Source organism: Xenopus laevis, chromosome 2L, assembly GCF_017654675.1.
Source record: "Xenopus laevis strain J_2021 chromosome 2L, Xenopus_laevis_v10.1, whole genome shotgun sequence".
In the NCBI taxonomy this organism is placed as follows: domain Eukaryota; kingdom Metazoa; phylum Chordata; class Amphibia; order Anura; family Pipidae; genus Xenopus; species Xenopus laevis.
The window spans coordinates 5,960,930-5,988,173 of NC_054373.1; the positions used below are offsets into that span (position 1 = coordinate 5,960,930).

The 27,244-nt window shown below is 42.1% G+C and overlaps 1 protein-coding gene across 2 annotated transcripts in view; it reads right to left on the minus strand.

The window, feature by feature from the left end:
- arhgap31.L (Rho GTPase activating protein 31 L homeolog) overlaps positions 1–27,244 on the minus strand; it is an 88,306-nt gene that overhangs the window by 4,730 nt on the left and 56,332 nt on the right. For both annotated transcript variants that reach the window (XM_018245832.2, XM_018245831.2), the window contains exons 4-8: positions 10,479–10,561; positions 5,023–5,130; positions 4,775–4,920; positions 3,640–3,841; positions 1,058–1,185 (exon numbers count right to left, since the gene is read on the minus strand). In XM_018245832.2, coding sequence (XP_018101321.1) covers positions 1,058–1,185; positions 3,640–3,841; positions 4,775–4,920; positions 5,023–5,130; positions 10,479–10,561 — 667 coding nt within the window. The remainder of the gene's footprint in view (positions 1–1,057; positions 1,186–3,639; positions 3,842–4,774; positions 4,921–5,022; positions 5,131–10,478; positions 10,562–27,244) is intronic.

Genomic DNA, 27,244 nt, shown 5'->3' on the forward strand with positions numbered 1-27,244 from the left:
GGAAAGGAATAGCATGGGGTTAGGCTAATGACTTGTCCATATATAGCTGTTTACTAGTTAGGGTTGCCACCTGTCTGGTTTTGCCCCCAGTATTTGGAAGAGTCAAAACTACCTGCTCTGTTGTCCAAATTAGGAACTCAGGACTACCTGAGATTCACGCGGTGATCGGCCAATCGTCCCTGACGTCACTGGCCTGCCCCTAGAATGTGAAAGCCCTGCCCCCGCTATGTCACAGACCCCTCAATGTCATCAACCAGCCCCCTGCTCAGAGTTAGCGAAACCTAAAAGTGGCAACCCTAGTACTGGTACAAAATATACTTATGGGTAAGAGCCATTTTAATAATATCTAGGGCAGCAAATACATATTCACCAATAATATCAACCTAACTGACCTTCAAATTGAGCTTTTGGGTGCATCTAGGAGAACAGGTGGCCATTCTCTCCCTAACTGAGCAGAGCCACTCCTGCCTCCATTCCAAGACTCCCCCCCCCTGAGGTGGCCAGCTCCATAGTTTTGGAAATATGATTTTATATTATGCAAGTTTGTGTTCCAGTCCCACCACTATGGTTTGTGCAGGGGAGACGTGACCATGGCAGAGCTTGTTGGCCAGAATGACTGTTGGGTGGGCAGCTTGTTGGACAGATGGATGTTGGGTGGGCAGCTTGTTGGACAGATGGCTGTTGGGTGGGCAGATTGTTGGACAGATGGATGTTGGGTGGGCAGTTTGTTGGCCAGATGGCTGTTGAGTGGGCAGCTTGTTGGACAGATGGATGTTGGGTGGGCAGCTTGTTGGACAGATGGCTGTTGGGTGGGCAGCTTGTTGGACAGATGGCTGTTGGGTGGGCAGTTTGTTGGCCAGATGGCTGTTGAGTGGGCAGCTTGTTGGACAGATGGCTGTTGAGTGGGCAGCTTGTTGGACAGATGGCTGTTGGGTGGGCAGAGCTTGTTGGCCAGAATGGCTGTTGGGTGGGTAGCTTGTTGGTCTGATGGCTGTTGGGTGGGCAGCTGGTCAGAAGGCTAGCAAGATGAATACAAGTAGAGAAATTTCGAACTTACCACTCATCTCCTTCTGCCCTCTCACAAACACACTCCCATTGCGGCTTAATTTAGTCTTGGTTTCCGTTCCGGACCGACCCAGATTAAATATGGACTTCCACTTCTTAGATTTGGTGGAGAGTTTCCTCCTTCAAAAGCAGATAAAGATGATTTATTTACCCACGGGGCAAATGACTAAATGCAAGAAATGCAAACAGTTGGCTTTGAAGGGACTCCCCAAACCGACCGACCTTCACATTATCATCCCCATGATATTCTGAGATAATTTGCAATCGGTTTTCATGTTTTAATATTCAAGGTTTTTGAGTTATCTAGCTCTTTTATTCAGCAGCTCTCCAGCTTACAGTTCCAGCAATCTGGTTTCTAGGGTTCAAATTCCCCTAGCAACCATGCCTTGATTTGAATAAGAGACTGGAATATGAATAGGAGAGGCCTGAATAGAAAGATGATCAATAAAATGTATCAATAATAATACATTTGTAGCCTTACAGAGAATGTTTTTAATGGGTCAGTGACCCATATTTGAAAACTGGAAAGAGTCAGAAGAAAAAGCCAAATAATTAAAAAATGAAGACCAATTGAAAAGTTGCTTAGAATTGGCCATTCTATAACATACTTAAAGTTGAACGTTTAAAGGTGAACTACCCCTTTAAGTTTTAAGTGCATCTGGAGTGTGAGTGGGGTTAATCGGGGAGCAGGAGCCTCACTATCCAATCGGGTATCTATAAAGTAAAGTGACCTTCAGCTGAAACTGTGAAGGCCAAACTTATGTCTTATGATTGACAGGCAGGTTCCACCAATAGCCGACTCCACAGAATGTCCCAGAAATAGCTCAGCAACATGCCTAGGATTCCAGCCACTCATTCACTCTTCTCTCTGTGCCGCCCCTTAATTAGCCATGTCAGGGGATCAGCACTTTTTTCCCTTAAGAATTCTACTTATTACTATTTTTAGCTATTTCTATAGCAGCAACATATTCCCCAGCACTGTACACAGAATAAACATAAATCCCATCAGTCCCTGCCCCAGTGGAGCTTACAATCTATGCTCCCTATCACATTCACACACACTACAGTCACTATATAAATAACTATAATAATCATTATAATAAAAGTCTGAACATGAATTATATGAAAGTAACACTAGGTGGCGCCCTCCAACCACACTCACATTGGAGAAGTCGGCAGTGGGCGGGGACAGTATTTCCCTTGTGAACTCAACAAATTCAAAATTCTTCAAGCGTTTTTCAGAGAATAAACATAAAGAACAATGTTTTGCAAGAACTATAACTGCGTTTCCCCCGGATGCATAAAATATAAATACAGCAGTAAAGTTCCATTTATTACAGGTAAAGTCGAACAACCCACTTTCGGAGAATTTGTATTTTGATTGAGTTCAGTGTAGGGATGCACTAAATCCACAATTTGGGATTCGGCCCAACCCCCGAATCCTTTGTGAAAGATTTGCTAAATACAGAAACCAAATCCTAATTTGCATATGCAAATTAGGGACAGGGAAAAAAAGTTTTGCATTTTTTTCTCTTCCTTGTTTTGTAATGAAAAGTCACGTGATTTCCCTAATTAACATATGCAAATTAGGATTCGGTGCATCTCTAGTTCAGTGCGACTTGACTTTATTTCTTGAAATAATTATAGAAAATGGAATTTTACGCAACAAGGCTTGAACACCTGGGGCCCCCCAGCCATAAAAGGATCCAGTGGGGCCCCTGATGGATTAATATGTTATTATATGTTTGATAAACAGTGAATGAGGCCCATTATCACTTAAAGGAGAAGGAAAGGCTAAAAGTAAGTACGTTTTATCAGAAAGGTCCATATAAATTAGGGATGCACGCACCAAATCCAGGATTTGGTTCAGGATTCGGCCAGGATTTGGCCTTTTAAAGCAGGATTCGGATTCGGCTGAATCCTTCTGCCAGACCGAACCAAATCCGAAATTGCATATGCAAATTAGGGGCAAGGAGGGAAATCACGTGATTTTTTGTCACAAAACAAGGAAGTAAAAACCGGTTTCCCCTTCCCACACCTAATTTGATTATGCAAATTAGGATTCCGTTTGGTATTCGGCTGAATCTTTCGCAAAGGATTCAGGGGTTCGGCCGAATCCAAAATAGTGAATTCGGTGCATACCTAATATAAATACACCAGTAAACCCTCAAAGTAATGCTGCTCTGAGTCCTCGGTCAAAAGAAACAGCACATTTCTTTCCTTCTATTGTGTACTCATGGGCTTCTGTATCAGACTTCCTGTTTTCATCTTAAACCTCCAGGGCTAGGGCTTGAGCATGCTCAGTTTGCTCCTTCCTGCTCTGCTGTAATCTGAGCCCAGAGCTATGAGAGCAGGGAGAGACTCAGGCAGGAAAGTGGTCACACCAAGCTAATATGGCAGCTGCTATCCTTAACAAACAGAGAGAGTTTCTAGAGCTTTTTACTCAGGTATGGTAAAGTATTTTGCAGAATACAAAGTGTAGATATCTATATATTTAACTGAAATGCCCCAGTTGTAGGTAGGAAGACTGGGGGGAGAGAAGGTACAACTTGGCATCAGACTTGTAGAACCTACTTATTCTCAGGAAGGTCAATGACTGTGTGGAACAGGGATCCAGTGATGGGTACAATCTCCGGCAGGCTGTTCTCCCTCCTCTCCTTCCGCGCAGGGTGGGTGGCAGATAAACTCATGGCTTGTGCCTCCTCCAGGCTGACCAGCTTCATGGGAAGTGACCCTGATGGCAAAGTCAAGCTCTTCATCATCATCACGCGGCATTCTGGGGGGGGGGGGCAGAACGTTTTGTTAGCTGAAATGGTCAGTGAGGGCAAATTTGCTTAGGAAAGATGTGAGAAAGGTTTCTAATTTTATTCCTAAGCAGAAGAACATCAGAGCAGCCTCTTTCTTTCTCCTGACAACTTCCTTGACTACTTGGTGGTCAGACTGGTGGGAAACTGACCAGCAGGTGGCGCTGTTGTAACACAATTCATTTACATTAACAGCACGTGTATCCCTTAATATCTTGGAATAAAAACAAAATAAATAATGAATGTACATTGCAAAAGTTCTTAGAATAGCCCTCTCATCAATTTTACATTCACTTATTTAAAATGTTTACTTATCCTTTAATGGAAGGATGTGGTTGGCCAATCATAGCTCCCCCACTAGAGTTTCCTATTAAGTACTGCTGGTTTCCTGCCCACAAAATAGGAACTGGTTGGCAACCCATTAGTTGGTTCTTTTGGTGCAAATGGAAGAGCTGGATGCTGCTAGAAAGACTGCTTGCTATACATGCCCCTTTAAGGGTCTCTATTCTATCCTACAATGACACTGATGGAGTCAATGTTTTGGCACAGCCCCAGACATGGCACCAGCCTCCCAAAACTGAATCCTCAGCCGTGCAAACAAGCTTGAGATAAGGAGACCAGAAACCCTTTAGTGTCATGTTTGTAAAGGTGGCTGTTCAGACCCAACAATCCTGCCCGTTATGGTCAAACTCATGGAGAACAGAAGACATTTTGGCACTGTGTTGCCATAGTGATCGACAATATAACATAAATATATCATCAGCTCCGGTTCCTTAGCCAACAGCCCCTCAGATGATAAAGCATCAGATTCAAGTCTCACTTAAAGACCCAGTACAAGACACACACACACAATAATCAATCAGAGTCATATTTCAACCTAAAGTCAATGAGCTGAGCCCACTTACCCTCCTTCTGCTTCATGGGAGCAGCCGGGATCTTGTTGAATATTTGGTCCACGTTGTTGAGGATAAACTCAATGACAACTTGCTGGACACGGACCTCCATGAAAGCGGCATCCCCATTGCACCCGACATCTTCTATCTCTTTGGACCTGGAACAGAGACAGACTTTACTTCCCAACCGACCCAACTCCAATGCACAATTTAGGATCCCACCACAATGGCGGACGCATGGCTAAGGCAGTGGCTCCTACCTGAGTAGATTTGGGGCCCAGACAAGGGCCAGGTTTCTGATGTGCATGTTGGTGGTAGAGCTGTGAGATGCAATGTGCGTCAGGTGTTTGCTCAGATACTCCAGAGTCCTGTAATAGTAGGAAAATGTAAATAGAGTCTATCGGATAGGTAATCCTTTCAAATAAGTGACATTCTAAGAAATTTTGACATTTACCTCCAAGATATTAAAGGAAATATGCGCTGTTAATGTGAATATATTTGTTACAACAGCACTGACTGTGATCCCATCACTAACCAGCAGGTGGTGCTGTTTTAACAAATATATTAACATTAACAGTGCATATTTCCTTTAATATCTTGGAATCTTCAAAAAAAAAAAAAAAAATCTAAAATTCAAATAGTTTATAATAGCACTCTCATCAATTATACATTCACTTAACTGGATTGCTTAGCTGCCCTGCTCCCAAATATCCTGCCAATGCCCCTCCCACCCAAGGGTGGCCCACAGGATCGGACTGGGCCCCACCAACCTCGACCCGCACCCTGCTGGTGACCCTAGCTGCTCACTGACTGAAAAAAATATACCAGGGACGTGCGCAGGGGGGGGCATGCAGCTGGAGAGGGGGGCTGGGGAAAACGTGGGGGCCCCTGAGACAGAAACCCCGATGGGCCCTGGAACTCCAGTCCGAAGCTAGTGGCCCTACCCTATAATAATAAATAAGAGGTCTGGGTCCTGTGTTCTACAATTCTCTTAGTAACACTTACAAACAGGATTATTTCTTTGGGGACTTAATGGAGTTTTCCTTAAAGAGGGTGTTCACCTTTAAATTAACTGTTAGTATGATGTAGAGAGGGATATTCTGAGACAATTTGTAATTGGTTTTCATTTTTCTTATTTGCAGTTTTTGAGCTATTTAGCTTTTTATTAAGCAGCTGTCCAGTTTGCAGTTTCAGCCATCTGGTTACTAGGATCTAAATTCTCCTAGCAACCATGCACTGATTTGAATAAGATACTGGGATATGAATAGGAGAGGCCTGAATAGAAAGATGAGTAATAAAAAGTAGCAATAACAATACATTTGTAGCCTTACAGAGCGTTTGTTATTTAGATGGGGTCAGTGACCCCCATTTGGAAGCTGGAAAGATTCAGAAGCAAAAGACAAATCATTCAGTATCTAAATAAAATAAATAATATAGACCAATTAAAATGTTGTTTAGAATTGGCCATTACACATAGTAAAAGCTAACTTATAGGGGAACCGCCCCTTTAAATAAACTGTAAATAAAGTGTCTGAGAGTAATGGACCAGCCTATGGATTCACAAAGCCCAGTCTCTGGAGCTCGCTGCTCTCTATCCCAAATTCCTTAATTGTCAGCTGCTCCCAAGCTCCCTGTACTTCCATCATCATCATCAATGGGAAGGAGTGTGACTGAGTGGGGCTTGGGCTCAGCCAACAATTCCCCTGGAATAAATGTTTTGTGCTGATTGTGAATAAATCACCAGATATTTCCAGTGGCCTCTCTTAGCTAAACACTAAATAACATCCCTGCAACTGAGGCTGAATCTCCAGGAATGTTTATCTGAGCCCTGACATCCACTGGGGCTGGAGAAGTCTTGTGCGAGGAGCAAAGAATAAGGCAGAGCCTCTGCAGTGTAATCCTGAATAGGAACAGCCTCTAAATTTGGTCATTGCCTATCTAGAGATATGTCCTAACACTATTCCAGCACAAGTATACTCTTCTACTAAGCACAATTCAGCAGGAACAGTCCCTAAGTTTGCTCATAGTCTGTACAGTAAGATCCCATAAAACTATGGCAGCATAGGTATTCCCTGTACTAAGCACAATTCAGCAGGAACAGTCCCTAAGTTTGCTCATAGTCTGTACAGAGAGATCCCATACAACTATGGCAGCATAGGTATTCCTCTGTACTAAGCACAATTCAGCAGGAACAGTCCCTAAGTTTGTTCATAGTCTGTACAGTGAGATCCCATAAAACTATGGCAGCATAGGTATTCCCTGTACTAAGCACAATTCAGTAGGAACAGCCCCTAAGTTTGTTCATAGTCAGTACAGAGAGATCCCATAAAACTATGGCAGCATAGGTATTCCCCTGTACTAAGCACAATTCAGCTGGAACAGTCCCTAAGTTTGCTCATAGTCTGTACAGAGAGATCCCATAAAACTATGGCAGCATAGGTATTCCCCTGTACTAAGCACAATTCAGCTGGAACAGTCCCCTAAGTTTGCTCATAGTCTGTATAGAGAGACCCCATAAAACTATGGCAGCATAGGTATTCCCTGTACTAAGCACAATTCAGCAGGAACAGTCCCTAAGTTTGCTCATAGTCTGTACAGAGAGATCCCATACAACTATGGCAGCATAGGTATTCCTCTGTACTAAACACAATTCAGCAGGAACAGTCCCTAAGTTTGTTCATAGTCTGTACAGTGAGATCCCATAAAACTATGGCAGCATAAGTATTCCCTGTACTAAGCACAATTCAGCAGGAACAGTCCCTAAGTTTGTTCATAGTCAGTACAGAGAGATCCCATAAAACTATGGCAGCATAGGTATTCCCCTGTACTAAGCACAATTCAGCAGGAACAGCTCTGCACTTCTCACAAATGAAACTACAGAACTTGGTGAAGACTATTATTACCAACTAGACCTTCCCTATGTGGTTGCAGTTTGAGAACTTTACAGAATTAGAATTACTGGAATATAAGGGGACAGAAGCACAGGGGGCACAGCGAAAGAATTAGCAGCCGAGTAATTTGAATTAAGATGGAATATTATTTATGCTGAAAAACCCACACACAATCCATGTTACAATAAGTGTTGCTGTTGCACAAATGACTAATCTCACGCCAGGCACAAAGGAAGGGATTTGAGGGGGGAAAAACATTATGTTCTTTTCCAGTAAATAAAATACTTTTCCCACATGAGATTCCCAGGAGACGCTTTCTGTTCCATGTTGGAGGCAATTCTTGGGGGTTTTTTTTGATAAGAAGGGAATAAGTTAGTAATTTACAGCTTTTAACCTCAAAACATGCAGAAGCAAACATAGACCCTTTTTTTGGTCTTACCGGCCCTTTAAGTTTATAGTGACAAATACATTAACCAATAGTAGCAGGGGGCGGGACACAAATTTATATAAGCCAATGAAGGATGAATCTTCCCTGCAATGAATGTAATGATACAATATATTATAGATGTCACATGACTTCCTCTCACTTTGGCTCTAGGCATTATGGGTCAATTCCCTTTATAAGGGTGGGGGGTAGATTGTATTTTATAGTTGAATGAACCCAGAATGTTATAAGTTTTAAGTATTAGTGCTGTGGGACTCAGAGAGATGTAGTTCAACAACAGCTAAAGGGAGACAAGTTGTAACTCCCTGAAATAAACCTTTTTATTCCTTCAGACCAGGCCTTGGCCTCCCCACGCATTTCTAACAAGGGAGCTGCTCATTGCAGGAAGCTCAATGTTAGTTTATAGGCGTTAGATCATTGAGCTCATGGGGCACATTAGGGTGGTCTCCTCTGACTGTAGTGAATCAGACTGGGTGCCCTGTGTAACCCACTCCCTCACATACAAAGAATCCTCTCTATCCCAATAACCAGCACCTCCCAATGGAAAATGCACCGCAATGTGTTTGAACTGCGTGAAGCTGGGGCTGCGCCCAAATACAATCTCTGTGTTATTTGGCGCAAGCTCAGGGGGTGAAATTTCAAGTTTTTACGACATGATGATCTCATTGTTTAATTATGTTCTGAAGCTGCAACTCTCAACATCCTTATACAAATATGACTCACAGCAGCAGCTTTATGGGATCTCTCTGTACAGACTATGAGCAAACTTAGGGGACTGTTCCTGCTGAATTGTGCTTAGTACAGGGAATACCTATGCTGCCATAGTTTTATGGGATCTCCCTGTACAGACTATGAGCAAACTTAGGGACTGTTCCTGCTTAATTGTGCTTAGTACAGGGGAATACCTATGCTGCCATAGTTTTATGGGATCTCTCTGTACAGACTATGAGCAAACTTAGGGGACTGTTCCTGCTGAATTGTGCTTAGTACAGAGGAATACCTATGCTGCCATAGTTTTATGGGATCTCTCTGTACAGACTATGAGCAAACTTAGGGACTGTTCCTGCTGAATTGTGCTTAGTACAGGGAATACCTATGCTGCCATAGTTTTATGGGATCTCTCTGTACAGACTATGAGCAAACTTAGGGACTGTTCCTGCTGAATTGTGCTTAGTACAGGGAATACCTATGCTGCCATAGTTTTATGGGATCTCTCTGTACAGACTATGAGCAAACTTAGGGACTGTTCCTGCTGAATTGTGCTTAGTACAGGGGAATACCTATGCTGCCATAGTTTTATGGGATCTCTCTGTACAGACTATGAGCAAACTTAGGGGACTGTTCCTGCTGAATTGTGCTTAGTACAGGGAATACCTATGCCGCCATAGTTTTATGGGATCTCTCTGTACAGACTATGAGCAAACTTAGGGACTGTTCCTGCTGAATTGTGCTTAGTACAGAGAATACCTATGCTGCCATAGTTTTATGGGATCTCTCTGTACAGACTATGAGCAAACTTAGGGGACTGTTCCTGCTGAATTGTGCTTAGTACAGGGGAATACCTATGCCGCCATAGTTTTATGGGATCTCTCTGTACAGACTATGAGCAAACTTAGGGACTGTTCCTGCTGAATTGTGCTTAGTACAGAGAATACCTATGCTGCCATAGTTTTATGGGATCTCTCTGTACAGACTATGAGCAAACTTAGGGGACTGTTCCTGCTGAATTGTGCTTAGTACAGGGAATACCTATGCTGCCATAGTTTTATGGGATCTCTCTGTACAGACTATGAGCAAACTTAGGGACTGTTCCTGCTGAATTGTGCTTAGTACAGGGAATACCTATGCCGCCATAGTTTTATGGGATCTCTCTGTACAGACTATGAGCAAACTTAGGGACTGTTCCTGCTGAATTGTGCTTAGTATGACTGGATGGGCTCCTGTTGTCTGTATGTCACTTTCCCCACTATACAGTCAACCCATCCCCCCACAAGAGTCATCAGGAAACGTCTATCATCTTTGCTGGGGGTGACGTCACATTGAAAGGGGAAAGAAAATGCCTCCAGGAAAAGAAACGGTTAAGTATAAAGCCATCCCGTCTGTCTGTTCTGAGAAGCAGAGGAAACAGTATAGGGATGAGGTCATTTTGACCAATTCTATAGTTTTTAATATACAAGTTTAGTATTGATATTCCTAAACAGAACTGGTGCCAGAAAGTTTAAACTGGGCCCGGGGTGAAACCCAGAAAAACCCCGATATTCATGGGCCCCCCAAAGAAAGTAGGGGCTGAGGCTGCAGCTCCGGTGGGCCCCCGAACACCCCAGTCTGATGCTGAATTCCAGGACTAATCCCCATTAATATTGTGCACTGACTCACTCACCTGTAATGGGAAGGAGGCAACTCCTGTATCACTTCCAGAATTCGGAAGAGTTTCTCTCCGTCCACCGAGCATGATACTGCTTCCTGCAAAAGAAATAACAGATTATAAATAAACACATGATTTGGCTCAGGTAAAAGGTGTTTAGCCCTGAAACAGACTTTACAAATCTAAGTGAGTCTAAGTGAGTCTGCACAGCTTGGTAGATAGGGTTTACATTAGAATACTGAGCAGGTAACCTCTGAGGTGCTGTTATTCGGTGCATTTTTGTTATTCTGTTGATTTGTATTTATTAAGAACTATTACAAGAAATGTGACCACTGAATGCTGAGCAAAATAGACCTCAGCGACCCTAAGTGAGCCTGAATAGCTTGGTGGATATGATAATCTCAGAAACTAAAGATATGTACATAGAAGCCTCCTTCCCCTTGAAACCCTTGTAAGAAGCTCCAATAAACATGACCGCTGACTGCAGCCTGAAACAGACCTCCCTAATAGTGATAGGCGAATAAATTCGCCAGGCATGAATTCTCAGCAAACTTCCGCGTTTCGCCGCCCGCGAATAAAATCATCAAAATTGTTGCGCGTCAAAATTATTTGGTCGCTCATTGACTTTAATGCATTTGGCGAATTTTACAATGCTTTGCGAATTTTTTTGCCATTCCGCAAATTTTCCAGTGAAGCGATACGGGACGGATTCGCCCATCACTACTCACTAATTCAGGTCCAAGTGAGTCTGCACAGCTTGGTAGATAGGGTTTACTGTAGAACACTGGGCAGGTAACCTTTAAAGAGATTCTGTCATGATGTTTTGGTGTCCTTTTTATTTCTAAATGACACTGTTTTACACTGCAAATAATTCACTGTACAATATAAAATGTCATTCCTGAACCAGCAAGTGTATTTAGTTGTAATATTGGTGTGTAGGTGCATCTCAGGTCATTTTGCCTGGTCATGTGCTTTCAGAAAGAGCCAGCACTTTAGGATGGAACTGCTTTCTGATAGGCTGTTGTTTCTCCTACTCAATGTAACTGAATGTGTCTCAGTGGGACCTGGATTTTACTATTGAGTGTTGTTCAGGCAGCTGTTATGTTGTGTTAGGGAGCTGCTATCTGGTTACCTTCCCATTGTTCTTTTGTTTGGCTGCTGGGGGGAAAAGGAAGGGGGTGATATCACTCCAACTTGCAGTACAGCAGTAAAGAGAGACTGAAGTTTATCAGAGCACAAGTCACATGACTGGGGGCAGCTGGGAAATTGACAAAATGTCTAGCCCCATGTCAGATTTAAAGATTAAATATAAAAAAATCTGTTTGCTCTTTTGAGAAATGGATTTCAGTGTAGAATTCTCCTGGAGCAGCACTATTAACTGATGTGTTTGGAAACAAACATGTTGTCCCATGACAGTATCCCTTTAAGGAACTAACACTTGGGAAGCTCAAGAATACTATTATTGGCAGCATGAGATAAACAGTGGCATAAAATAAAAGCCCCGGAGCCTATGAATCCAGCATTGCAGGCTGCGTCGCATCTGATTTGATCCGCTCATAACCCCAGATGTTTCTCTCCAGCCTGCAGCCTAATACATTCCCAGTCACAGCCCAGTCATGATTAGTAAATGCAGCGTTTGGCAGTTGTGCCCATCAGCTAATTTGCAGTCAGGAGGGGGCAGAAAAACATTTTTAATGCTCCGATGCATTTGGCTGGGGGGGGTGCAGTGTATGTACAGTCTATTTATTGACAAAGGAAATGAGTTATAATTATAGTCATTAATAATGTACATGAAACAAATCCACTCACAGCTAAAAGGGCAAATAAACCCCATTTATAATTAGGGATAATGTTCCCTTTATCTTTCTATAAATGTTAACTAGTCGCAGGGCTGATTCTGATGTCCATAAACGGGACTGAATCATATCTTTATCCTGCTTTCTGGGAGACACTGCTGTGAATACACCGGCACAACTGGTCTAATGAGTCCAGCAAATGAGACTGCTTTACAGCGCCATCTGCTGTTTAAATACTGTGTAGCGACTGGGCTTGTCTCTTGCTTGGTAGGTAGCGATGAGCAAATTTATTCACCAGCCTTTAAAGGACCAGTAACATAAAAAAAATTTTTTTTAAAATACATTGAAAGCTGGAAAGGGTCAGTAGAAGAAGGCAAATAATTCAAAAACTATAACAACTAAATAATGAAGGCTAATTGAAAAGTTACTTAGAACTGGCCATTCTTAACTTAAAGGTGAGAGGGGATGGGGCTTATGGAGTGGATAGGGGGTTTGGGTTGATCGCTGGGGGTGTGGACTTTGGCATGGCCCATTCCATTTAGCTGGTGCACCACCCAGGGAATAATATTAGACTAATAAATGGGCCCCCTGGGGTACAGGGTATAACTATATACCAGCAGAGGAGGGTCCCAGATAGGACCTTCCTGTTACCTGGGAAGAAGCCCACAGACCCCTTCATTCATGGGTAGGGTGGGAGGGGATAGTAGTAACATAATGGGGGTCCCAAACATTCTTTTGCAGAAAAGTGCCCAGGAAAGTGAATGACACCACCGATATATAGTATAGGGCCTGTGATTTCTAATGGCAGTACTGCCGAAAAAGTATTCTATGTATTTAATGTAAGTTTCATTTGCATGTCTGACTCACCCTCAGATTAAAAGGGCAACTCCACCCAAAAAATCATCAAAAAAATGAAATTGTCAGCAGCTTTCATTACAACTTTTTTAACTCTATTTTGCTGTTTATAATCTCTGCACTGCTGCTCCTGAAATCTTAAACAATGTAGCAGATGCCAGCTGATTATAGTTATGTAGGATTAGAATATTTGCTCCCCATCTATATTATTACTGTATATGAAATGCAAAGTGCTCAGTAGTGCTATAACAATAAATACAGTTAGGTCATCCAAAAAAAAACCCAGAGAACCCAAAAAATAAATAAATGTTCAAATGTGCTGATGCTCCAGATAAATGTCTCCCCTCCCCCTCCCTGCTGTGTCCCCTTTAAATAAAGGATGCGTCAGTCATCACCCCCAGTCTGGACATCATTCACAGGAAGTGAGTCTCACTAAATATCAAGTGAATCACACACAGACACAGAGACAGACACATAGATACAGACAGACACACACACAGACACAGACAGACACACAGACAGAGACACACAGATACAGACACACAAACACACACAGACACACACACACAGATACAGACACACACACACAGACACAGAGACAGACACACAGATACAGACATACAGACACAGACAGACACACAGTCAGAGACACATAGACACATACAGACACACAAACACACACACATAGATACAGACAGACACACAGACCGAGACTCACACACAGACACAGATACAGAGACAGACACACAGATACAGACACACAAACACGCACACAGACACACAGGTACATACAGAGACACGCACACACAGGTACAGACAGACACAGAGACAGACACACAGATACAGACACACAAACACGCACACAGACACACATACACACATACACAGAAACACAGGTACAAACAGACACACAGACACACAGATACAGACACACATATACAGACACACAGATACAGACACACAGACAGTGTCAGACTGGGATGCCAAGGGCCCACCAGAAAACCTTAGACAGTGGGCCCACTTTCCAAACTATTATTCCTCCTCTCTTCTCTCAACCTCTTTATTCTTCTAGTCTTACTATATTTTTCCATTATTAAGCATTTTTCCCCATAAAGGAATAAGAAAGGATCATGAAAAAGGCTAAATGGCTAGAAGTAAGAGGGGCCACTGACACCTGGGCCCACCGGGAGTTTTCCTGGTATCCTGGGGGGCCAGTCCGACACTGCACACAGACAAACAGACATAGACACACAGATACAGAGAGACACACAGACAAGACACACAGATACAAACAGACACAGACAGACAGATACAGACGCACAAAAGACACACAGACACATATATACACACACACACACAGATAAAGACACATAGGGGCAAATTCACTAAGCGCCGAAGCGCCTAACGCTAGCGTCAATTCGCTAGCGTTGGGCATTTTCGTTACTTCGCAAATTCACAAACGGACGCTGGCGTAAATTCGCTAGTGTAACTTCGCACCCTTACGCCTGGCGAATTTGCACAACAGACGTAACTACGCAAATTCACTAACGTGCGCATTGTACTGAACGCTACCTTTTATGCTAGACTTCCTTCGCCACCTCAGACCAGGCGAAGCGCAATAGAGTAGATAGGGATTGCTTCAAAAAAAGTTAAAATATTTTCTAAGTCCCAAAAAACGCTGGCATTTTTTCTATATTATGGGTGATAGGCTGAAAAAGATCGAAAAAAATTTTGGGGCTCCCCTCCTTCCCCCCTACATTTCCTAACTCATGGAAACTTACCTAGACAGTGGTCACATGTGTAGGGCAAAATAAACATTTTATTTGATGTTTTGAAGGTTTCCCAGGCATTTGTAGTGATTCTACGTATTCCTCCATTGAAATCTGAATTTGGCGCCGTATGCAAATTAACTATCGCTAGCGTAACTTCGCTTCGCTTAGCGAATCAACGCTAGCGCAACTTCGCAACCTTACGCTACCCCGGAGTGCAACTTCGGATTTTAATGAATTTGCGAAGCGCTGGCGAAAATACGCCTGGCGAACTACGATTCTTAGTGAATGTCCCACATAGATACTGTGAACAGACAGACTCAGATAAAGACACACAGTCACTACTGTCAGGATAATAGTCGTGTGAGTGGGCGTGGGACACACTGATTTAATGTTATGTAAATTACAGGGATTTTCAGGAGAAATCCACAAAAGTCAAATTAGCAGGTTTTTGTCAGTGGAGATCGTGTGACAGTCGGCCGCTCCTACTCAACTGCCCACTGTTTCCTTGTGCTGAGACAACTGCTGCCAAATATAATAAAAAATAACATTGTCTGGAGACTCGACCGGCCGACCCCAAAATATTCACTTTTCTCAGGGATTTAGGTGACCAATAAAAAGGATGAACCCCCAGAACAGGGAGTATCATTCTTTATGGGGGTAACTGATTTATTGGATTCAGTTTGCAGTGGTTGGATATTAAAGGGTAAATAGTGGTGTGGAACATACGGAATCTACACTTTATAACCAGGCCATTAGTTACATCTATTTTTGGCTTTATCTGCCCTTTATTTCCCTAGAATGTAAGAAATTGTGGAACCCCAGCAAGTGACCCCCACGTGATTGACATTGGGTGGGGTTAGGGTTGCTCCCTGCGCTGTAAATAAGATCATCTCTGATACATTAACAGATACATTAACTGATATATCCGTGGAATCCCAGCAACAATCTGTCAGTTCTATCAGTTTATACAACACAGAAGGGGAAAACAATAGAAAAAGAAAAAACTGGGGGGGGGGGATACATTATTTGGGTACAACTAGTTGAATAACAGTTATTGTGCAGGTGAATTGCCCCTTTAATTACAGCAGTTAATATTTATACATGTTGATAATTAACCCTGTAAGGGGCCTCTGTTCCACGGGAGAATAAGAAGTGGGTGACATCATAAAGTCCCATTTATTACCAGTTACTCGTGCGTCACCAGTTACATTGTGTCCCCGGCACTTAACGTTTCTTGTTTAATCAGGGATGTCACATTCACAATAACTTTGTTGCTTGGAGTAGTTCAGCATAATCCAAAAAACTTTACTAAAACTTGTGTATTTTTATACCTGTGGGGCAAACACACAACTGGAGAGAATGAAGCAGATAGTCCTGGTACCTATGGTGCTCTGCTTGCGGGACAGATAGAGTAGATCAATGTCAGCCAGGAACCCCCACCCTTTTATACAACTATACTATGAGCCCCATCATAGAACAGCACTGTGACTCCCAGCATAGAATGAAACTGTGACTCCCAGCATAGAATGACACTGTGACTCCCAGCATAGAATGACACTGTGACTCCCAGCATAGAATGACACTGTGACAGTGAACAGTGCTGTGACTCCCAGATTAAAATGACACTGGCCCTAACACAGAACATCACTGTGATTCCCAACATAAAATGACACTGTGAATCCCAACATAGAAGAGCACTGCGACATCCAGCATATAATGACACTGTGACATCCAGCATAGAATGACACTGTGACTCCCAGCATAGAATGACACTGTGACATCCAGCATAGAATGACACTTTGACTCCCAGCATAGAATGACACTGTGACTCCCAGCATAGAACAGCACTGTGACTCCCAGCATAGAATGACACTGTGACATCCAGCATAGAATGACACTTTGACTCCCAGCATAGAATGACACTGTGACTCCCAGCATAGAATGACACTGTGACTCCCAGCATAGAACAGCACTGTGACTCCCAGCATAGAATGACACTGTGAGCCTAAGAACAGAACAGCACTGTGACTCCCAGCATAGAATGACACTGTGAGCCTAAGAATAGAACAGCACTGTGACTCCCAGCATAGAATGACACTGTGAGCCTAAGAATAGAACAGCACTGTGACTCCCAGCATAGAATGACACTGTGAGCCTAAGAATAGAACAGCACTGTGACTCCCAGCATAGAATGACGCTATGACTCCCAGCATAGAATGACACTGTGACTCCCAGCATAGAATGACACTGTGACTCCCAGCATAGAACAGCACTGTGACTCCCAGCATAGAATGACACTGTGACTCCCAGCATAGAATGACACTGTGACTCCCAGCATAGAATGACACTGACTCCCAGCATAGAAAGACACTGTGACTCCCAGCATAGAATGACACTGTGACTCCCAGCATAGAACAGCACTGTGACTCCCAGCATAGAATGACACTGTGACTCCCAGCATAGAAAGACACTGTGACTCCCAGCATAGAATGACACTGTGACTCCCAGCATAGAACAGCACTGTGACTCCCAGCATAGAATGACACTGTGACTCCCAGCATAGAATGACACTGTGACTCCCAGCATAGAATGACACTGTGACTCCCAGCATAGAACAGCACTGTGACTCCCAGCATAGAATGACACTGTGACTCCCAGCATAGAATGACACCGTGACTCCCAGCATAGAATGACACTGTGAGCCTAAGCATAGAAAGACACTGTGACTCCCAGCATAGAATGACACTGGCCCTAACACAGAACATCACTGTGATTCCCAACATAAAATGACACTGTGAATCCCAACTTAGAAGAGCACTGCGACATCCAGCAGCTGCCCACCAGAAAATAATACTGTACTCCCACCAAAGAACAGCAGCTTAAAATACCCCATTAATCTCCTTGGTCTTCAGCAGCCCCACAGCATCAATCAGTCCCAGCATCGCCCAGCCATAATATATCTTTAGCAGCTGATTAAAATGATTTTTCCCTTATTCAGAGCTCAGTTCCTTACAATATGGGGGAGAAAAAAAATAAATAATGTTTCTGTGTTGCCTGTTGAATTTATAGATGTTGGTATCCATGGTAACGAGATCCAGGAGGAACATCAGGTAGAACTAAAGTGGAAAAACAAAAACTGGGAGCTGATCCTGAGATGGTTTTAACTATATATATATATATATATATAATTGGATGTGATGTAACGAATACAATCGGTCTTATAAAATAGGTCATGAATTCAAAAGAAATGATTATTAAAATGTACTTTGCCCCTTAAGTGCAAAAATCTGAAGCAAAACTGTTCTCTCTCACCTCTCCCAAACATCTGCTGCCCCACGGGACGGGTCAACGACCCCCGGGGAATTTTACCTTAAATAATTGTATTTGAACTGTTTTCTTTGCAAACAGAAATGTGCATTTCTCTAGGAATCACAGGAAACTTTTTAGTAGGGGCTTAGCTGGGGGTGAGATTGAACTCCAGGGTCAGGGGGTTCTACAGTGAGAGGCTCCATGACATGAAAGGCAATAGATTGAATAGAAATTGATTTATGGGTTGCAAAGGGGTGGGGCTTTCAGGGAAGTGGGTGGGGTTTATGTGTATCTTCCAGGGTGGTTTGAGGGCCCCCATGGAATAAAATGTTTGTTAGCCCACCAACCTAAAATGCCACTGTTTGAAACAGAGTTTGTTTTTTTAATCAACCTCAGTTATTATGTTTTATTCTTGAGTTTAAAGGAGAAGTAAATCCCATCCTAAGAGCCTGAGGCATGGGAAGCATTAAAATAAATGAAACATGTGCCGGATCTGGGAGTCTTCTATTACACTCAGGCTGGACCTTATTATGGTGGAGCTTCCATACTGATAACTGTGCCCTTTCTGGGTTTAGCTTCTACAACATTCTGATTGCTACATAGTTTTAAGGTTGTATAAAAGGGGTTCTTTTTTTATAGTTTTTTAATTATTTGCCTTCTTCTGACCCTTTCCAGCTTTCAGATGGGGGTCACTGACCCCATCTAACAAATGTTCTTTAAGGCTAAGGCCACTGATTCTGTGACACTTAAGGTTAACGTTAAAGGGTATGTAAACCTAAAAATAAAACATTGCCTAATAAAAGTATACGATAAGGTGTCATTTCAAGCTTTTTACGAAGATGTACTTTTAGATTGCAAGCTCTTTAGATTACTGAAAAAAATGGGGGGTTAAAGGGGTTGTTCACCTTTGAGATAACTTTTAGTATGCTGTAGAGATGGATATCCTGAGATACTTTTCAATTGGTTTTCATTTTTTATTATTTGTGTTTTTTGAGTTATTTAGCTTTTTATTCAGCAGCTCTCCAGTTTGCAATTCCCCCTAGCAACCATGCAGTGATTTGAATAAGAGACTGGAATATGAATAGGCTAGGGACTAAATATATATGAGTAATTAAAAGTAGCAATAACAATACATTTGTAGCATTTAAAGGAACAGTAACACCATAAAATGAAAGTGTATTAAAGTAATGAAAATATAATGTAGTGTTGCCCTGCACTGGTAAAACTGATCTGTTTAGTTCAGAAACACTACTATAGTTCATATAAACCAGCTGCTGTGTAGCAATGGCAGACATTTAAACAAGTCTATATGTCACAGGATAAATAGTGGATAACAGATAACATCATTATGTTCTTCAGAGCTTATCTGTTATCTACTGTGTATCCTGTGCTTGAATGGCTGCCCCCATGGCTACACAGCAGCTTGTTTATATAAACTATAGTAGTACTTATCTGTTATCTACTGTGTATCCTGTGCTTGAATGGCTGCCCCCATGGCTACACAGCAGCTTGTTTATATAAACTATAGTAGTACTTATCCGTTATCTACTGTGTATCCTGTGCTTGAATGGCTGCCCCCATGGTTACACAGCAGCTTGTTTATATAAACTATAGTAGTACTTATCCGTTATCTACTGTGTATCCTGTGCTTGAATGGCTGCCCCCATAGCTACACAGTAGCTTGTTTATATAAACTATAGTAGTAATCATCTGTTATCTACTGTGTATCCTGTGCTTGAATGGCTGCCCCCATGGCTACACAGCAGCTTGTTTATATAAACTATAGTAGTACTTATCCGTTATCTACTGTGTATCCTGTGCTTGAATGGCTGCCCCCATGGTTACACAGCAGCTTGTTTATATAAACTATAATAGTACTTATCTGTTATCTACTGTGTATCCTGTGCTTGAATGGCTACACAGCAGCTTGTTTATATAAACTATAGTAGTACTTATCTGTTATCTACTGTGTATCCTGTGCTTGAATGGCTGCCCCCATGGCTACACAGCAGCTTCTTTATATAAACTATAGTAGTGTTTCTGAAGCAAACAGATCAGTTTCACCAGTGCACGGCAACACTGCATTATATTTTTATTACTTTAAAACACTTTTATTTTTTGAGGTTACTGTTCCTTTAAGAGCATATGTTTTTTTAGATGGGGGTCAGTGACCCCCATTTGAAAGCTTGAAAGAAAAAGGTAAATAACTAAAAATCTATAAAAAAGATAAATAATGAAGACCAATTGAAATGTTGCTTAGAATTGGCCATTCTATAACATACTAAAAGTTAACTTAAAGGTGAACCACCCCTTTAATAATGCCTGTTAGTGAGAACAGGTTGGCAGCAAAAGTGTTAAAGAGAAGCCAAGGAGGACTCAGAGCTCTCTGTTGACAGAGGAGAAGTGTTCGCTTCATTGCCGAAAAGAATTTGAAGGGTCTGCTTGGGGTGTAGGAAGGAAAACACAGGAATTCTAAGAAAGATCCATTTGCACCGTCCCAGCTTTATTTGCAACACCCAAAAGGCATTTCCAGGAAAACCTGTGCCTCGCAGTGCTGGGGGGGGGCAAAAATAGACCCTGAAAATCAGACTTGGGCTATAATAAAAAAGGGGCCCCTGGCAATGATGGAAAAATTGTGTGGAAAAAAAATAATGTCACGGCAACCCTAAAACTGACTCTTTTGAAGGTCTCTTATTTTGCAATGATTCTCCATAATGTTATTCTTCCCAGCAGGTCTACTTTTATTGCCGTTACAGCCAAGTCTCCCATCAGCAATCATGGGGGCCAATACAACTTAAAGGAGAACTAAAGAAGTAGACTAGAAATGTTGTACATGATGTTTTGTGCTTCTGTACCAGCCCAAGGCAACCACAGCCCTTTAGCAGTAAAGATCTGTGTCTCCAAAGATGCCCCAGTAGCTCCCCATCTTCTTTTCTGCTGATTCACTGCACATGCTCTGTGCTGCTGTCACTTACTGAGCTTAGGGAGCCACTCACAATATACAGTACACATAGAATAGAAATGTCACAATATAAGGCTGATTAGTCATTAATACACATAATTACTACATGGCAGCACAGAAACCAGTGCAATTAGCATCAGAATTGAATAATCAGCAAACCTGTAGCATCAGCTTATATTACAGCCAGGGAAGCTCATTTTCTGCTGGATAATTAGTGACGAGCCCTAAGCTTAGCTTCTCAACAGCCAATCAGAGCCCACTGAGCATGTGAGTGTCACAGACACTTTCCAAGATGGTGACCCCCTGTGACAAGTTTGAAGTCCTGGATCATTGCTGCTATTGACAAGCTCAAACTTTAGCCTCGTGCAATAAGTTCACTATATAAAATATGGCATTTTTAGCCACATTAATTTTTAGGGTTTAGTTCTCCTTTAATGTCCGAGGGTGAAATCAGTTAGGCTTTCTGTAAGCAAGGAAACTTACTGGAATTTCGTGTGTTTATGTAATATTCTGAGTCAAGTTTTGCAGGGATCTTGCTGGCATATCTGGGGTTAGTGCAGTGCTCTGAATTGATTTACTGCAGGGATCTTACTGGCATACCAAGGTTAATGTAATGTTTTAAACCAATTTTCTGCAGGTATTTTACTGGCATATCTGGGATTAGAGTAATGATCTGAATCAATTTTTTTTCAGGTATCTTTCTGGTATATCTGGAGTTAATGCAATGCTCTGAATTCAATTTCTGCAGGGACCTTGCCGGAATAGCCAGGGTTAGTGTAATAATCTGAATCCATCTTTGCAGTGATCATGCCGACATATCTGGGGTTAGTGTAATGATTTTAGTCCATTTGATGCAGTGATTTTGCTGGCATATCTGGGAGAACTGCAATGCTCTAAATTCATTTTCTGCAGGGATCTTACTGGCATATCAGGGGTTAGTGCAATGATCGGAACCCATTATCTGCTGAGATCTCGTTGGCATATCTGGGGTTAATGCAATGCTCTGAATCCATTTTCTTCAGGGATCTTACTGGCACATTATTTGTTAGTGTAATGTTTTTAATCCATTTTCTGTCTCGATCTTGCTAGTATATCTGGGGTCAATATAATGATCTGAATTTTCTGCAGGAATCTGACACATATGGAGTTAGGGCTCTTACAGACGAGCGTTTGAATCTGCGCTCCCCTGCGTTCCGTTTTTATGTGTTCAACCGCAGGGGAGCGCAGGAATAGACGCATTCATTTTTTTTCAATGGAGCTGTACTCACACAGGCGCATGTAGGCGCTGAACGCAGGTTGAGACGCAACATGCTGCATTTTTTCTGCGTTCTGCACCTACATGCGCCTGTGTGAGTACATTGAAAAAAAATGAATGCGTCTACTCTTGCACTCCCCTGCGCTGAACGCATAAAAACGGAACGCAGGGGAGCGCAGCTTCAAATGCTCGTCTGTAAGAGCCCTAAGTGTAATGATCTGAAACCATTTTATTGGCATGTCTGTGGTTAATGTACTGCTCATCTGATCTCATCTTTTATCATATGTCCTGTTAAAGGACCAGTAACACCAATTTTTTTTTTAAAGATAGAACGAAAAAAAACCCCACAAAGACAAATTAAACTTTTAAATCGCTAAGTCTTTATTAAGAAATAACTTACCAAAACTCTGCTTGCGCTCCTCTTCAGAAAAGGCAAGACAGCGACGATCCATCATGCGGCGCTGGATTACTTCCCCCTGGCTATCTCCTACAGGGAAAGCAGGGAGGAGAAATCAAGCGCCGCATGATGGATCGCCTTTTCTGAAGAGGAGCGCAAGCGGAGTTTCAGTAAGTTTAAAGACTTAGCAATTTAAATGTTTAATTTGTCTTTGTGGGGTTTTTTTTCGTCTATACGAACAAATTTTTTTTTTAGAAAAAAATTTATGTTACTGGTCCTTTAAAGCAGTCCCTGAATGCATAGCTATATGGTCAGCCGGTACGTTCAAACAGAGTAACAGAGTAAAAGTAAGTCTCTAGCCATGGACTCACAGAGGCACATTTTTTAAGGGTTGAATTAAAAATTAAAATTTTCACATTTTTTTATGGTCAAAAGTGTCAAATTCAACTAGGGAATTATACAAACTCGCTTTGAGTTTTTTAAAAAAAATTTAATTAAATTTTCGAGATTTATCATACTCTGGCACGTTAAAGGGATACTGTCATGGGAAAAAACATTTTTTTCAAAATGAATCAGTTAATAGTGCTGCTCCAGCAGAATTCTGCACTGAAATCCATTTCTCAAAAGAGCAAACTGATTTTTTTATATTCAATTTTGAAATCTGACATGGGGCTAGACATTTTGTCAATTTCCCAGCTGCCCCTGGTCATGTGACTTGTGCCTGCACTTTAGGAGAGAAATGCTTTCTGGCAGGCTGCTGTTTTTCCTTCTCAATGTAACTGAATGTGTCTCAGTGAGACATGGGTTTATACTATTGAGTGTTCTTCTTTTGTTCTTAGATCTACCAGGCAGCTGTTATCTTGTGTTAGGGAGCTGCTATCTGGTTACCTTCCCATTGTTCTTTTATTTGGCTGCTGGGGGGGGGAGGGAGGGGGTGATATCACTCCAACTTGCAGTACAGCAGTAAAGAGTGATTGAAGTTTATCAGCGTACAATTCACATGATATGGGGCAGCTGGGATATTGAGAAAATGTCTAGCCCCATGTCAGATTTCAAAATTGAATATAAAAAAATCTGTTTGCTCTTTTGAAAAATGGATTTCAGTGCAGAATTCTGCTGGAGCAGCACTATTAACTGATTCATTTTGAAAAAATGTTTTTTTTCCCATGACAGAATCCCTTTAAGAATTCGACTATTTGCCACCCCTGCAGGTTGACATTTGTATTTTTTAAAGCAATTGTGTAGATAAAATTCCTGTTGAAACTCATCATTCGGAAAAGTTTACAAGCGGATTAAAATGCTCTGCGTGTCCCTTGGTTACGGTCGCCTAATTTCCCCTTTAAATCCACACCCACATACAATGCAAGCGGAAAAGCAGTTCATTTTGCTGCCTGCATCAGACTGCAATGAATTCAATGCGGCCATGAAGGATGTATATATCATGAATTACCAGTATACATCCATGTCACTGGCTTCTGCAAACTGGTGACTGGACAAATATCTGTATACAGAGTTTGGGTGGACCCTGGGCATATTTGGGAATAATGGGGTGTGGCCAAGGCAGATAAAGGTGACTTTTTTTTAAAAGGGCGGTTCACATTTAAGTTAACTTTTAGTATGTTATAGAATGGCTACTTCTAAGCAACTTTTCTATTGGTCTTCATTATTTTTTGTTATAGTTTTTTTTTAAATTATTTTCATTCTTCTTCTTCTCACTTTCCAGCTTTCAAAATAGGGGTCACTGACCCCATCTCAAAACAAATGCTCTTTAAGACTACACATTATATATTATTATTGCTACTTTTAACCATTCATCCATTCAGGGCTCTCCTATTCATATTCCAGTTTCTTATTCAAATCAATGCATGGTTGCTAGGGAAATGTAGACCTTAGCAACCAGATGTGAGCTGTCGGCATATAAGACATACGCCCTTCCCATCCCTTAATTTTCTGCCTACAGGGAAAGTGTTTTCTCTGTTGTCCGATAAACTGGGAATCAGCAGCCTAAGTACCAATAACCAGGATCCAGCTCAGCGGCACTGACAGATTCTGAATGACTGGAAACAGTTTGACTGAATGAGTGGAAAGAGTTCAACTCTGTGGTCTCTCTATAATTGGATTTGTTCCCTCCAGACCACAGCCCAGGCTTAGGGGGTCTCGGCTACTAATGGACCTTTTATTTATGTCTCCCAGTGTCTCCCAGTGTCTCCCACTGCTGATCATTCCATGTTCACATGCCAAAGTGGCATAAATCACGGGGCGGCAGTGGGGAAGAGGCACAATAGTAAAAGAGAAATGTGCAGAATGTGAAGAGTAAACAGCAGTTAAATTCCATCCCTGAGCCTCAAGCCTCCAGGACTGTGCCCAGTGGAGAGGGGCCCGAGGACCGGTGACCATTCTACGCAAATCTCTTTGTTGGGCACAACCACTCACAGGCACATTTATCAAAGGTCGAATATCGAGTTCATGGGAGTTTTTAAAAACTCCCATAAACTCCCATGATCGAAATTTATTAAAAAAACAAAAACTCGGGTGAATAGGATCGACCCGAAAACTCGAATCAAATTCAATGCGAGTTTTAAAAACTCGATTCAAGTTTTTTCTCCCATAAAAAAAACTCAAATGTCAGGAAGGCTGCAAACAACTCCAAATTGATCCCAGGACGTCTTCCATTGACGAAAACAGCAGCTGCAATTTCAATATATATTGGTAAAAATATATGTTGGGGCCCTAAAATGAATTTACTATGGGGCACAGTAACATGTAGTTGGGGCACAGTAACATGTAGTTATGCCACTGGGCTCAGGTGTCAGTGGCCCTCCTGCTGCTAAACATTTGGCCTATTTTATGGCCATTCCCTATTTCTATGAGAATAAAGAGGCTAAATAGATGGAACAATAGATTATAGTGTGTAAAGAAAAGAGACTAGAGGTTGAGTGAGGAGAAGAAAAATAATAGTACTGAGAGTGGGCCCCTGATCTAAGGTTTTTGGATGACCCTGGTCTAAGGTTTTTGAGTGGGCCCCTGGTCTAAGGTTTAGTCTAAGGTTTTTGGGTGGGCTCCTGGTCTAAGGTTTTTTGGCGGGCCCCTGGTCTAAGGTTTTTGAGTGGGCCCCTGGTCTAAGGTTTTTGAGTGGGCCCCTGGTCTAAGGTTTTTTTGTAGGCCCTTGGTCTAAGGTTTTGGTGGGCCCCTGCTTCAAGGTTTTTTGGTGGGCCCCTGGTCTAAAGTTTATTGGTGGGCCCCTGGTCCAAGGTTTATTGGTGGGCCCCTGGTCCAAGGTTTTTTGGTACGCCCCTGGTCTAAGGTTTTTGAGTGGGCCCCTGGTCTAAGGTTCGGTCTAAGGTTTTTGGTGGGCCTTTGGACTAAGGTTTTTGGGTGGGCCCCTGGTCTAAGATTTGGTCTATGATTTTTGGGTGGGCCCCTGGTCTAAGGTTTGTTCTAAGGTTTGTTGGTGGGCCCCTGGTGTCTCAGTCCAACACGGATACCACTACAAACAATTTGGCAACTCCCATTAGTGAAACAGTGATACTAATATAGAAAGTCAAAGGAATCTAGAGATAAAAGTGAGGAAGAGGAGGGGGTCTCTGTGTGACACTTTGCCTTTAATACTGGTGCTATAAATATGGGCCCCAGAGACAGCTGCATGGCAAAAACAAGAGCAGCCCCCCCCCAAATAAATGCTACACATACATACTTCACATTGTGATATCTGTGTGCTGATGGATTTATATGTAGTAAGAACAAAACAGACTTTGCAGTGTCGCCTTATATAGAGTAGAACTGCGCTACTATATCTGCATGTGCCGGGCCTTACTAATAGCCGAAGCATGTCTGCGCTGAGAGTTGTAGTTCAGTCATTATATGTTTCCTTGGTCACATTATTCGGATAACAGTCATTACTTTAACTTCCCCTTGTTTTTAACATTGAACATCCTCACTGCTGTATAAAGCAGGACAGAGACCAAGGGGAAGTGGAATTGTCTGTAATAATGGGGCAAAGAGCTGACAATCTGAGCTGAGCATGTTGATGTATATAAATCAGTGGGTTTCAGAGCTGTATTTAGGGGGACGGCACAAAAGGTGTGACCATATAGAGTGGGTGATAGTTCATATTACAGGGCAGGAAGAAAATATGATTATTATGTCCCCCTTAAAGGGGTCGTTCACCATTGAGATGGTCAGTGACCCCCATTGGAAAACCGGAAAGCGTCAGAAGAAAAAAAGCAAATAATTCAAAAACTAAACTAAACAAAATAAATAATGAAGACCAATTGAAGTTACTTGGAATTGGCCACTCTATAACATACTAAAAGTTAAACTTTAAAGTGAACCACCCCTTTAAAGGAGAACTAAACCCTAAAAATGAATGTGGCTAAAAATGGCATATTTTATTTATTGAATTTATTGCACGAGGCTAAAGTTTGAGCTTGTCAAT